Below are 12,808 nucleotides of genomic sequence, written 5' to 3' on the forward strand. Positions count from 1 at the left end.
TCCCAGTGTGAATTCCAGTTAAAGAGCATACATTATTCATAGGCCAAGTTCAACAAGACACATGCAAATTTTCATCAATGTTATTATAAGAGTCTAAGAGGCAGAATGTGTTTTTCTGTCTTATGAGAGATTGCGAATGGTTTGTGCTTTGAAGTTGCAGCAATGTTTTGACACACTAATTAATGCGGTGCTCATGTCTGATGTTCATACACTTACCTTTTGTATGAATGACGTCATGTGGGCGAACTGATGTCCTGGATGTGCCCCAATGTCAATATGAAAACAGACTTTCCAATATGAATTTCATATTGACTTCAAACGAATGCAGACATGATGAATTTCTGGTCCAGACACACAAGCATGCAGGGAATGGAGTGGAAATCCTATCAAATCCAGTTCTGCATCTTGTGGCTGTGAAGAAAATAACAGCAAAAGCAACTGTTTTTAAATGCACAACACAACTGAAGTGAACTCCTATTTGTGTACCCAAATGGGGGAAAATGGTCTCATTTGAGGCCGACCTGAATTGGGTGCGTCAAATTGAGAATAGCGTAGGGATGTGAATCACCAATTTTCTGACAATGCGATATTCATAATAATACACTTGTTTTTTCCTTACAAATAAAAGATGTTCCAAAATCTCCTACACAGGCAAAAAAACAACAACAGATAATCAAACCCACCATAAACAGATAGCCAGATTGAACAAAACTGGGTGCTACTTGTCAAATTTATTAATACCTCTGAAAGCTGCAGAGTAGAAGATCAAGACATGAAAGTCTCAAGGGTCAAATGACATACCCAAACACTAAGTGCCACTTCATCCTCAAGGCATGAATGTGGACTGCAGCTCAAAACCAAACACTTGAGCTGCCTTTGTATCTTGGTAGTACGTAATGAGCCTTCATAGTATTATGAGATATATCACAATCCCCCCCACGCCCCTTTTGTTCCCATGCAGACATGCATGAACTTTGCCCAAACAGGCTTTCCTTTAGCCCTTAACTGTCTGTTTATGTAGACTCCCACCAAGGTGGCATGGAATGCACCTTCATCACGCTGCACTCACACACCTCTAAAGTGAAGGAGTGCCTCTGAACCTGCTGGTTTGATTTTGTACTTTAACTTCAGGGCATATGTTTTGATTAAAAGGTCGTTACTGTTTTCCTATACACAATGGCTTTATAGTGGATGAGGCTTTGCTGCCGTGTCAACGGATGGATGTCTCCACTGTGTGGAGGAACCAGAGAGTAACTGTCACCACCTTGTAGTCGACATGGTCGCTTGAAGTGAGGGCGAGGCAGACAAACAGTATAGGGTGGACAGACGGAATAGGGTGGAGGGATGTTGTTGTTTTAAGAGTGAGTGCCAGACAATATGTTGAAAGTGGGGAAATGTAAGCCTGAAGTTTGATGCTGTAACCGAGGTCATCTCACAGGGCAGGTGGAATTAGAATGGTGGTTCATGTTAACCATTCCCCAACCATACTAGAATAGAATACTGATTGTGGCATACATATTGTTGCCGACAATCATGTCCGACTATTAATAGTCATTTCGTCCATCTTCAGAAAGAGGGGGAGGAAATATTCAAAACTGCCTCGTTGAAATGGAGGGGAATTAAAGAAAATTAGAGGATTATCACACCAAATTAAAACAGTATACTGCAGTATCCCTTCCGAAATGTCGTATAATATCTCATTTGCATTTAAGTATAGTTGTAATTCTAATATCTCCTCCTAGGCCTAGTCAGGGGTGAGCTGCTAATCTCAAATTATTTAAATAATTGTTGTGTAGTATTAACATTCATTTTCAAACAGCTCAAAAGCAAGAATTTAGTAGTCTAAAACAGTCTATTAGTGTCCTCTAGTGGTCACTCTCAAAATGCACTAAAAGTGGGTCGGCAGCGTGAGTACTGGCGGCCATCTTGTGTCGGGGGACTTCTCAGGTGGTCGTCAGGGGACCTAAGGAGGTGAGTGATTTGTGCCAATAAAATATTGTCTAGCTGAATTCTTTAAAATTTACACATGGTTTGGTTCATGACAAACCGTATTAACGTGGATTTGATACAGGATGGATTTTTAGAAACAGAAAAAAACCCTTCATAAGTATGCAGTGAAAACTATGGCAAACCAAGCCGTTTTTATCGGTGTAAAATTGATAATATAGACGTTTCAATTTCTACAATGGCTCTCACGTAAAGTGGCCGACAAGCGAGCATGCCCGTTTCTATGAGCTCAAATGAAGGGCGAAATCTACCCTTGAGTACATGATATCTAAGTGATTTCTGTTATGACATGTGGCTTCAGAATACAGCACTTGCGCAATACTAACATTTTTGGTTTAGCAAGTTGGAATATGTTAAATAAATTTAAGTTTCCCCCTATTGTACTGCTGTATAATAAGTGTGATTAAATTACTACATAAACTAAATTTTGAAATCGAGCGCCGATGACGCCGACGCAGAAAACCCAGGAAGTCATGTCGAGCGCAGAGAGCCGCATTTCGATGGAGTATGGCGCTCTCCAGGGGCTTAAGATGCTGTCAAAGGGTTTTCTCGTGGATACCTGTTCTTATTATTGCTTCCGTTGTGCTGTGGTCCTATTACGCTTACGTATTTCAGCTTTGCCTATGTGAGTATTTAAAAAGTGATCGTTTTCTTCCCACCGTTTCCCCATTTAAAACCATAGACATGTACCGCATTTTGCCGCACAGCTCTGTACACAACATTTCTCTTACAGTGCAGGAATTAACAAACTATGCGGAAGTGTCATCGATCGAGCCTTTATGAATTTTGTTTTCTGATTTTAATAATCACGCAAAGCCCTAATGTAATGATGTTTACCCCACAAAGCTTTGTGTTTTGATCAAGAGTGCCTATTATTATGGTTGTTGGTTTCAACCTGTTTTTCCGGCTCGCTTTGATGCCCAGTAATTGCTGTACTCGTTTAAAAATAAGAGATTTGATTTATGAATTAGGTGGGCGCCTGTTGGAATACTCTAAATATTCTTTCTTCCTGTTTCTGCAGTCACCCTGTCAAACACAATGGAAAAGGGTGAGTCGCCTATTTTTGACAATATAGAAAACATGACCATAAACCTTTTATTACATTGTCTTTTGCAGTGGCCTACTTATCGGTATTCCATGTTTGCTTTGGAATGTTTTCCTGGGCTTACTGGAAGTCCATTTTCACCCCAGTTGCATCCCCATGCAAGAAGGTAACCACAAAATCACAAGCATATTATTGGATACATTTTTATATGGATTATATAACACTAACCAATGTTTTTGTTGCTATAGTTTCAGCTGTCTTACTCGGACAAGGAAAGGTACGAGATGGAGGAGAGACCAGATGCACAGAAACAAATCTTGGTAGAAATTGCCAAGAAACTGCCCATCTACACCCGAGCACAGTCTGGAGGTAAACTTCTACTTATTCTTTTATGAGATGCTCCTACACCAATGCTGGTGGATTAGCAAGAGTCAATCTTCTTGAATGCAATGGGTGTGTTAAAATGCATCTTGATGCAAAGCGGATAAGCTGCTGGCTCTTTCATTAGCACTGATACCTGCTGCGTGAGGAGAATGACCCGCTTGGCTCAAATGTCCTTCACTCAACTGGTATTCTTGTATCTAGCTATCAGGTTCTGCGACCGCTGCCAGGTGTTGAAGCCTGACCGTTGTCACCACTGCTCTGTCTGTGAAATGTAAGTCCCTCTTTTCCTCCTCTCCCTTGCATTTTTTCAATTTTTTTTTCTGCCAGTTAGTCAGTGCAGAATGGCGGACCTTGTTCGCTAATACGAGAGGAGTACTACTTCCCGGGCAAGTTGGCAAGTGGTCGTGCGTTATCCTATTGTGAGGACATTTGTGTGCATCATTTTCGGAATATTTTGAAGGGAAGACAAAAGCAAACAATCCTCGATAGGTTGCATCTGAAAGTCAGGGTGGAGCCCCGGGGCAAATAGAGCCAGGAGAAGAAAGGTATCAAAATTAAAAAAAAAATAGAATTAAGATTAGCGTAAGGTTAGATTAAATTTATTTTTGAGTGTCTGCATCGTAATCCAAGTTCATTTAAACTTGTTTATGTTATGTTACGAGCGTGTTGCCGTGCAAAAAATATCAAGGAGATACAAAATATAAATCTGAGTGAAGTATCTTATATTAAAAAAAATATTTTCACCCCCCACCCGGGTAAGGAAACTTATGTGGCACCCCCCACCCGGGTAATGAAACGTATGTGGCACCCAGTACAACCCAAAGAGGGTATCATAAACATGTTATATTTTCTTTTACAGATGTGTTTTGAAAATGGACCACCACTGCCCCTGGTAAATTTTCATTTAATCTGTAGTCCATTTAAAACAGTATAAATGGATTAGTGTATTTGACTATAATCTGATTTGTTTTTTTAGGGTGAACAACTGTGTTGGATTTTCTAACTACAAGTTTTTCCTGCTCTTTCTCTCCTATTCAATGCTGTACTGCTTATACATAGCAGCCACAGTCTTTCAGTACTTCATAAAATTCTGGGTGGTAAGTATCATAAATCAGCAGTTCATTTTTACACCACTATTTAGACATATTTAATTCTGTCTGCCAGGGGGACTTGCCAAACGGACCAGCAAAATTCCATGTCCTATTCCTCATGTTTGTGGCACTCATGTTTTTTGTTAGCCTCATGTTCCTCTTTGGTTACCACTGTTGGTTAGTTGCGAAAAACAGATCCACCTTAGGTATGTGAAAAAAAGGCATGACACTAGTTAAAGGAATGTAGCATGCTCTTACTCAATACATTTTACTTGTTGCAGAGGCCTTTTCAGTTCCAGTTTTTGTCAACGGACCTGATAGACATGGTTTCAATGTTGGTTTCCGTAAAAATCTGCAGCAAGTCTTCGGCAAAGACAGGAGACTTTGGTTCATCCCTGTTTTTACAAGGTGGGCTTCGAATTGACTATTGCATGATATCATTCAAAATTTTGAAAATTATTAGCTAATTTCTCATGCTCGTCATTTTATGTTGTAAGAGACCCAGAGTAGGTGACATTAAGAAGAAGTTCATTGTCTTTTTGCGTCATGTTATTTTCAGTCAAGGGAATGGACACTACTTTCCTTTGAAGAATCGGAATGAGTGTCAGAACCCCTTACTGGCAAACGGCGAGATGTGGGAGGAGTCAGATGACGCGTCGGAGGAAGGAAGTTGGGGTGAGTCGATTGAATAGTTCGCAAATTGTCAACAAAATATTTTTTTAGTTTCAAGGTGTAATTTAGTTTGTCTTGCAAGCTATTGAGGAGGGGGAAAAGGGTATTGAACTAATACTCCAAAATGAAGCCCTTATTTACTTATTGTTAAAAGCCTGAAGCATAATTAAATCTGAAAAAAATCAGAATAATTTGTAATCAGTCATCGATTGATCTTTTTATGAAGCCAATAAGATCATAAACTATTGTCAGCTATTAAAGACAAATTTACCACTTCTAGAAAATGTCTCAAGTTTGAAATTTGGCTACTTTCACAACCAATGTGGGACATATTAAAAGGTACACAAATAAAACCATTCTTCATTAATTACTGGTTATGGTTTAAGAGGGACAGGGAGAGAATACAAGAGTTCTGGGAATAAAGTGCAGAGGCGTGCTTAACCTAAATCCAATTGAAGGCGGTCTGGAACGCGCCATGTGATCACAAATCTTTGCTGATATAGGTCCACGTATTCAGCAAATCCTGTTGTTGTCTTTCAACAATGTGTTCACACTACAGCATTGTTTCCTCCATGACATTGGAACTGACTAATCATGCCTTTTTGTATTGAGCATCACAAAATGCATTTAATGTTAAAGGCTAAATCAATTCTGTTAGGTAGTGATCCATAAAAATTAACTAACAAATGTAAATGCAGAGCAGAATCCAAAAGAAGTGACTAATTGAAGTTCAAACTAAGTCAAATGTATCGGTTGTATCACATTGATGAATTAGCTGTTAATTAAACTCAAACTAAAAGCTACTGAATGACCAATAATATTATTCACTAGTTAAACCTTAGCAGGATTCTAATGAATCCTGATGTCACATGTTGCTTTTGTTATAACGTCACCTTATCTTTTATGATCCTACTTAAACCCCGAGTCAACACGTCTCACTAGTGTCCTGTTTTTGCCATGAGTGAACTAGCACAATAAGTGGGATGGCTGAGACATAATAAATGTAGACAGCTATAGTTCCCCAAAATAAACGAGCGTGACAACTTGAAGTCTGGACACATCATTGAATCAATACCACACTCTGGCGGCCACCGGATCATACAACACTTGAACAACTGCTATAGAAAATTTGTAGTTTATGTTCTCTTCCCTGATCCCTCCAATTACAGGGGAGGATCAAGACCCCTCTGTAACCATAGAGATGGAGGACTAAACAATTGACATTGGTGTATAGTTCAAGAGATTGAAGAAGAGAGAACGTGCACTTGAAACGTGGATGCTCTCCAGCAACTCTGTCATGGACCTAAATTGAGCCTCGCACAATGTTTGGATGTTATTCTTCTCTTACAAAGTGAACTACAGAATGAACATTTCAGGGGGTCCTGTGGTTGCGCAAGGATTAACTCCAATTCCTTGTGATTGTTTGAACGTGTGAGATTTTGCAAAGGCATCACTCCAGAGTAACCTGAACGTCTTGTAACTTAGTAGCGCATCTTATTTATGTCCACTTACTAAACCTGAGCCTTACACATATTGTCTTGTGTAGTGGGGATCCATTTTCCTGAATGTATCCATCTTTTAGTTTTAGGTACAAATCTTCAATTGGTACATTCATAGTTTTTCATCATTACAAAGTCATTCTGGAATAGAAAGATCAAGAAATGATAATTCCCAAAAGTCGAATGAAAAAAGTTAAAACTCTATAATTCTCAGTGTCACTATTAGAACCCTATACTTCCTTGTTACCAATTCGTCATTTTCATTGTGTTATGAACCTATGGACACAACTGCCTCACAATGCAATCTATTTTTGGCCTTTGTGTGGCATATGCATTTTTTTTAAAACTGATAATGTTCTTTGAAGAGAACATATTCCATATGTGTAATTGTATGAATATGCGTTGACTATGTAACAGTGTACGCCACCTCTCCCTCAGACAGCTGATCAGCCATGTGTTGACTACAAACTTATGTTGATGTATCTAAGATTGTCAAGTTCTGGCAGGCGTCTACACATGATTTAATAGAGGATAATTAGATACGTTCAGCTGCATACAGTACAATTTTGTAAAAAAAAGAATTAAGATAATCTAGCGCAGTTGCACATTCCTGTTATGATTCCTCAGAGATGAACAACAACAAATTTAGTGGTGCATATAGACACCCCAAGATATAAGGAAATGCAGTATATTGTACATATTATGTTTGATTGTTGGGGAAAAAACAAAAGGTGCAATACAATAGGCACCACAGAGGTCAGGATTATTGTGATTCATAGGAAAATGGTTAGATGGATGTCGACTAGTGCCAAACTAATTTAAATTCACAACAGAAGGATGAAATAGGATTAGATGTCTATCATCATCAATGGCCCTGAAAGAACTCATTCCTGATTTTTGTATTGTTTTATATCCATGGTCTAAGGTTTTTTTTTGATATGACATGATATGCCAATGTTTTGAGGAAAAAACAAATATTTGTGGTAAAAGTTTATTGAAAACAAAAGTGAAGCCTTGAATGGAACCAGGATTTTTTACTTCACTGACACTTGACTTGATATGAGGATAGTTTTGCTCCGTTGGACCAACCTAATACCATTGTTAGAATAACACGGCCATATCAGTTTTAATTTCCCATTGATACTGTGTATTTTTAATGTTTGTGCATGTCGAACCCCTCAGAAAATGTTGTTTCATGATGCTTATTTATTGCTAAAAATGAGTTGAGACATAGCTGCTGCAGGATATTGTCTATATTTTGCTGCATCATGTGACATGTATATTTATAAATACGTTGGCGATGCATATTTTATGTATCAGAAACCTGGATGTCTAACAATAAAAAACGTTGTTTTTTTTCTTTATCCCATGACGCAGTATATACAAAAGCTAACGTGATTCATTTGAAAGTGGTCTTTGGTGTATTTTATATATTCAGGTTGTTTCTCTCAGTTGGTACCGTCACAAATGTTACAAATATAAATTGTTTGTTATATCACCACTGGCAGCAGCCACAATAAAATGATGTTATTATGGCTCAGTATTGTTTGAATCCATATGAGAAAAAGAAGAAATAATCAAAAGCATAAATAGTTGTTGTTTTTTTTCCGAGGAGAAAGTATTTGGCACAACAAGAATATTTTAAATAAAGCTGACAAAAACACATGTACGCCAATTGCAAGCTCAAGTTACTCAGTTTGTCCTGGATTTAATCGGTGCCAAAATACCTTTGTCCAAAATGTGTTGGCGCCACTGCGTGAACTTCTGTTGCCAGTATGGTGATGTCTGGGAACTCCTGAATTATAGATTTGGCTCCTAAAGAGAAGAAAGTGAAAGACTTCAGATTTGATTCACTTTCATTCTTCACCATTAGGTTTTGTTCTGTGTCAGTCACTGTTGAAACAGGATGTTGGTGTTTTTTTGCGGTCTGTAGGAATCTAACTGTATAAGTGGCCCGCAGCTTCTTAAGAGGATAGGAACCATGCTCAACTGTGAAAAGCAAAGAAAGGTCTAAAAATATGAACAATTTACACTTAATGGACTGTTGGCTCCCCCAATACAGAACTCTAAGTGTCAATGTGCCATTAGTATTTCCACAAATGCCTCACAACTGATGCACTTACTGTATTAACACCGTGGTGGTAATGCATTTCTTTTTTTCAATATTAGTTTTACTAAAGCAATATTTTCTTAGAAGCTGGTTGAATACCTTTTCTTCGACTGGTTTTGCTCAACTCTTGAAACAAAAAAATATATTCTAAAATCTGTGATGATTCGACTTAACTATCATAAATCGATAATGGTACGCACCTCTTCCAGAAGAGTTCTCTTGTGTCAAAACGAAACTAAATTCTGGTAAAATAGTCAGTGGACCTAAAATGTATCATCATTTTTGCCATTGTTTAAAAGGGACTATAGTGACAGTAGGAGTGTTTTGACATCATTAATCACTTACGCTGCCTAGAAAATTGGAAACCTTTGACATGTCATTATGACTTTTGAAATATTCCACCTTATTGCATACAGGTGTTATTCAAAATGTAAATAAATAAAAATTCAATTCATAAAAATGTGAATTTTATGATGTGCAAGAAGACCGCAACCCCAACCGTTTTTAATAATAAGTTTTCCTCAGGCAAAATTAAATTGTTGTGGAACTTTACTAATTCATTTAGAAATTGTGTCGTAGAGGACTAATTACCAACTGCAGTCACTACCCAGCAATGCAGTTACCGTTTGAATAAAGGCAATGACACATCAGCTGGAGATGCTCAGAGGGAGATTGAAGACTGACTTGTTGGGTAAACAAAAGCAAATGGAAAAACAAGCACATGCAGCTGTACTGACGTACCGTGAGGAGTGGAGAAGAGGCTGAGGAGGATAATATGTCTGGGCTGGACTCCGTGCTCGATCAGCACCTTCACAGCTTCAATCACAGTGTTCCCAGTGCCTGCCAATACACACAAACAACACACTAAAACAGCCCTCATGCAAATTTGACATTGTAAAGATGACTCAGGTTAACAATAACATCACCATAAAAACAGGTGGAGTATAATTGCTTATGTTATCATCTCAAAAAAGGTCTTTGGTTGTGACCCGTGCACTTGACATACCTTTGAATAGTTTCCCATTAAAATAAACCTCTAACCTGACTAGGTCACCAGCATACATTTTTTTCCCTCATTTGTGTGTGGTGAAATGCAACGAGGAAAAAAAAAAAGGTAATTTTTCCCAGCTCTCATTATGATGTTCTGCAGCCTGGTGGCCATCGCCTAGGTAGTGTATAATTTCCTCTGTAAGAGCTGTATTTATCAGCGCAGGGTGAGTCTGCCCGAGTGATGTGGAAATGTCGACTTGGTGGTGAAGGTCAACGTGAACGGATATTCTTGAGAATAAAACTTGTACATGTAATGGCATAATTGACATGAGCTCATGTAGGGAAAACTGAAGTGCAGCATTGAACATTGCATGTGTGTGTGTACCACTTACTGAGGATGGGGTACATGAGCAGCACTTTTCTTCTGTAAATATCTGGAGGGAACTTGGCATAGTAAACTTTGGCTTTCTGGGTCTCTTCGTCACTTTGGATGAGAATTTTGCCGATGCGAATGGAGCGGCAGCAGTCTCGCAGCCCCTGTTCCATGGCTTCACCTGTGACCGAGACACATGGAACTCAATAGGGATGAAAATGGTGTCTCCTTTATCATGTACAGTTCCCTTTCTAAGCCACGGAAACAGATTTGTTTTGAAATAAATGTTTGAAGATAACTGCTTAAATCCTGGGCAATGACTGAGAACAACTGAATTTAGACAGTTCTTTGTTTCATTTTGTTTGGCCAGTGATGCATTGAGGCAGCCGACACGAGTCAAATCAGACCACATTTGTTCCATTTATGACTTATGTTCTCTTGAAGTGTACAAGACAGGATGAGTAGTTGAGTGGTTTCACATTTTGGTAGCACTGCAGATTTGTTTCAAACTCACCACTTCTCATAATGCTGACACCGCAGTTGCCTCTTTCAAACTTCACTCCATCATATTTATAACCTAAAGACAATAGACGGACGGTGGCAAGAAAAAAATGTGGGGCACATTTTATTATCATTTATAAATCATTGGATGTTTGCATAAGAAATTTCATTTTAATACACCCAAAACAGATAAACAGAATATCATTTCAGGAGTTAAACTAGGTTTATCGCACTAACGGAAGAGAATTATATTAGACAACTGTATAAAATGTGGGCACCCTTGTTTTTTACCTTAATGATAAATTCAAAATCAAACTTGGAATATGAGCATCTCAAGCTTTGAACCTCATAGAAAGATCTATGCAATCATGAGAAAATGTATCAAAATAGCAGTCTTCAATGCACTGGATTTTGATTGTTACCCATGGCAGCTTAAGTAATTATGATTCTCACCTGTTGGCGTGGTCACAGTGCACTCAGAGTAAGGCAATTGATTCAAGCCTTCTTCCACTACAAGTCTTATCTGTTGAACAACATCGGTTAATTGGATTATTAAAACACAAATGAACTCTGTATTATTTATATGGTGCTGAATGATCGTACCAGTCGGTCGGCACTAAACACAAAATCGCCTCTGCTGGTGGTCCTACAAGCACATGAAAAAATATATGAAGCAGGTCTTTCACAAATGGAAACTTTTTTAAACTCTCCTTACATGTAATGTGGAGTAATTACTACTAATTTACAGCTTATTCAACACTAGCTTGCTAGTGAATGGAGAGTCCAGGTTGGCCCCTGGCACAGCGGAGAATTATGGTAATAAAATGGTTGTTCTATGTGCAATTAGTTATATATATATATCTGCAAGATTTTGTACAAAAAAATTCCAACACAACAAGGGCTGGCTCTAGAGGTGACTGTGTAGTTCCCTTCAAAAAGAGTGCTGCACATACCTGGAACTCAATAAAAATTAACATATACTTGAACTATCTTGTCTAAACCTCTTCGCCAATCATCTTAAAGCCTGGCTCTTCGATGAACAAAATTAGGATCACAACACTGTCTAAAACTATGCTACGTGTGTTCGGCTACAATCTTACATAGATGTGTTCAATAACATGACTATAAATCTGTTCATTAATACGTGCTTATTAAATATAAATCAAACTCCAAATCATTTGTGCAAGTAAAAAATGAATGCAGGTTATGTTTTCCTCAAAATAAAGTATATTGAGTGAGCTTGTTGGTGAAAAACGGGCCATCTTGATTTGAAAGGCCCTGTAATAATAATGCAGTTGATTCTGATGAGTCAAACCTTAATAGTTAACCAATTATTTTTGCTGAAGAGATTGGTGGATTGCAATGATAATCATCACAAATAGCAGTGACTCACTTGTCTCTAATAATAGTCTGTAATTCTCGGATCTGGTCATTGAGTGGAAGGAGTTTGAGTTGGGGTCCCAGTGAGTCCTGGTTTAGAGGCTGTCTGCTGCTGGCATCACCTGCCTCGACACTAGTGGGCAATACAGCGGCCACATTGCTGCTGCTGTTTGTGGCAAAGCGTACTTGCTTCATTGGGTGTTCCTGCCCGGGATTTACATTGTTCATTTGCTGATTGTGGCATGGCATCCTGAGTGAAGGAGCCGGTAGTTCCCTGGCAAAAGGATCAAAGTTAGTCGAGGGGCCAGCGCTTAACCAACCGTTTAACAAAGACCATCCGGCCACACAACGTCTTTTACCTTGAGCTGCGACTTGTGTTTTCTAAAAGCAAATTTCCCAACTTAATCCAGCTGTCGCATGCCACAAACTATTGGCCCCACATACATCAATGTTTATTTTATAAATCGCGAGGTGTAAAATGTCAAACTAGCCCGATGTTAGCGGTCAAATCGCGGTACGTCGCAACAACACTCGCTTGCTAGCTTTGACACGAGTGACAGCATAGCTTTCACGTTAATAACGATAGATGACTATAAGGAGTCAGTGGCGTAAGTAGCTGGCGGCCATCTTGCGACAGAAAATACTATGCTGCCATGTGATATTCATTGCGAAAATATTCATAACTATCAGAACTTCCCACCTATTAACAAAAATGTTTTCAAATTTTTTTATTTTACTTGGTTATGATTCAGGCTG

The 12,808-nt window shown here is 38.6% G+C and overlaps 2 protein-coding genes across 3 annotated transcripts; one reads left to right on the forward strand and one right to left on the reverse strand.

The window, feature by feature from the left end:
• Positions 1 to 216: 216 nt before the first annotated feature.
• LOC144082506 (uracil phosphoribosyltransferase homolog) lies at positions 217 to 12,613 on the reverse strand. Of its 2 annotated transcripts, XM_077609723.1 has the most exons (9): positions 12,412 to 12,613; positions 12,066 to 12,326; positions 11,276 to 11,318; positions 11,126 to 11,195; positions 10,686 to 10,748; positions 10,191 to 10,352; positions 9,550 to 9,648; positions 8,426 to 8,513; positions 217 to 411 (listed from the first exon to the last, which is right to left on the reverse strand). In XM_077609723.1, exons 2-9 carry the CDS (start codon positions 12,299 to 12,301, stop codon positions 387 to 389), a joined length of 786 nt encoding a protein of 261 aa, XP_077465849.1. In that variant the 5' UTR covers positions 12,302 to 12,326; positions 12,412 to 12,613; the 3' UTR covers positions 217 to 386. The 2 variants fall into 2 exon arrangements, with proteins under 2 accessions (XP_077465849.1, XP_077465850.1); XM_077609724.1 differs by lacking the exon at positions 217 to 411 and having other exon boundaries at positions 7,270 to 8,513.
• Positions 2,318 to 8,367, forward strand: LOC144082504 (palmitoyltransferase ZDHHC15B-like). The gene is made up of 11 exons (XM_077609722.1): positions 2,318 to 2,632; positions 3,029 to 3,055; positions 3,124 to 3,218; positions 3,301 to 3,421; positions 3,638 to 3,707; positions 4,296 to 4,328; positions 4,413 to 4,533; positions 4,601 to 4,733; positions 4,809 to 4,935; positions 5,087 to 5,202; positions 6,369 to 8,367. The coding sequence occupies exons 1-11, from the start codon at positions 2,515 to 2,517 to the stop codon at positions 6,410 to 6,412; spliced, it is 1,005 nt and encodes a 334-aa protein (XP_077465848.1). The 5' UTR covers positions 2,318 to 2,514; the 3' UTR covers positions 6,413 to 8,367.
• Positions 12,614 to 12,808: the final 195 nt, after the last annotated feature.

Source organism: Stigmatopora argus, chromosome 9, assembly GCF_051989625.1.
Source record: "Stigmatopora argus isolate UIUO_Sarg chromosome 9, RoL_Sarg_1.0, whole genome shotgun sequence".
NCBI lineage: Eukaryota > Metazoa > Chordata > Actinopteri > Syngnathiformes > Syngnathidae > Stigmatopora > Stigmatopora argus.

Coding starts and splice junctions, on each gene's coding strand:
- LOC144082504 (XM_077609722.1), top strand. CDS start 2,515: ATGGCGCTCTCCAGGGGCTTAAGATGCTGTCAAAGGGTTTTCTCGTGG. Junction 2,633..3,028: donor CGTATTTCAGCTTTGCCTAT/GTGAGTATTTAA, acceptor CTGTTTCTGCAG/TCACCCTGTCAAACACAATG. Junction 4,734..4,808: donor GAAAAACAGATCCACCTTAG/GTATGTGAAAAA, acceptor TACTTGTTGCAG/AGGCCTTTTCAGTTCCAGTT.
- LOC144082506 (XM_077609723.1), bottom strand. CDS start 12,301: ATGCCATGCCACAATCAGCAAATGAACAATGTAAATCCCGGGCAGGAA. Junction 9,649..10,190: donor GCTCATGTACCCCATCCTCA/GTAAGTGGTACA, acceptor GTGTATTGGCAG/GCACTGGGAACACTGTGATT. Junction 412..8,425: donor CCAACACATTTTGGACAAAG/GTATTTTGGCAC, acceptor TTTTCTTCACAG/CCACAAGATGCAGAACTGGA.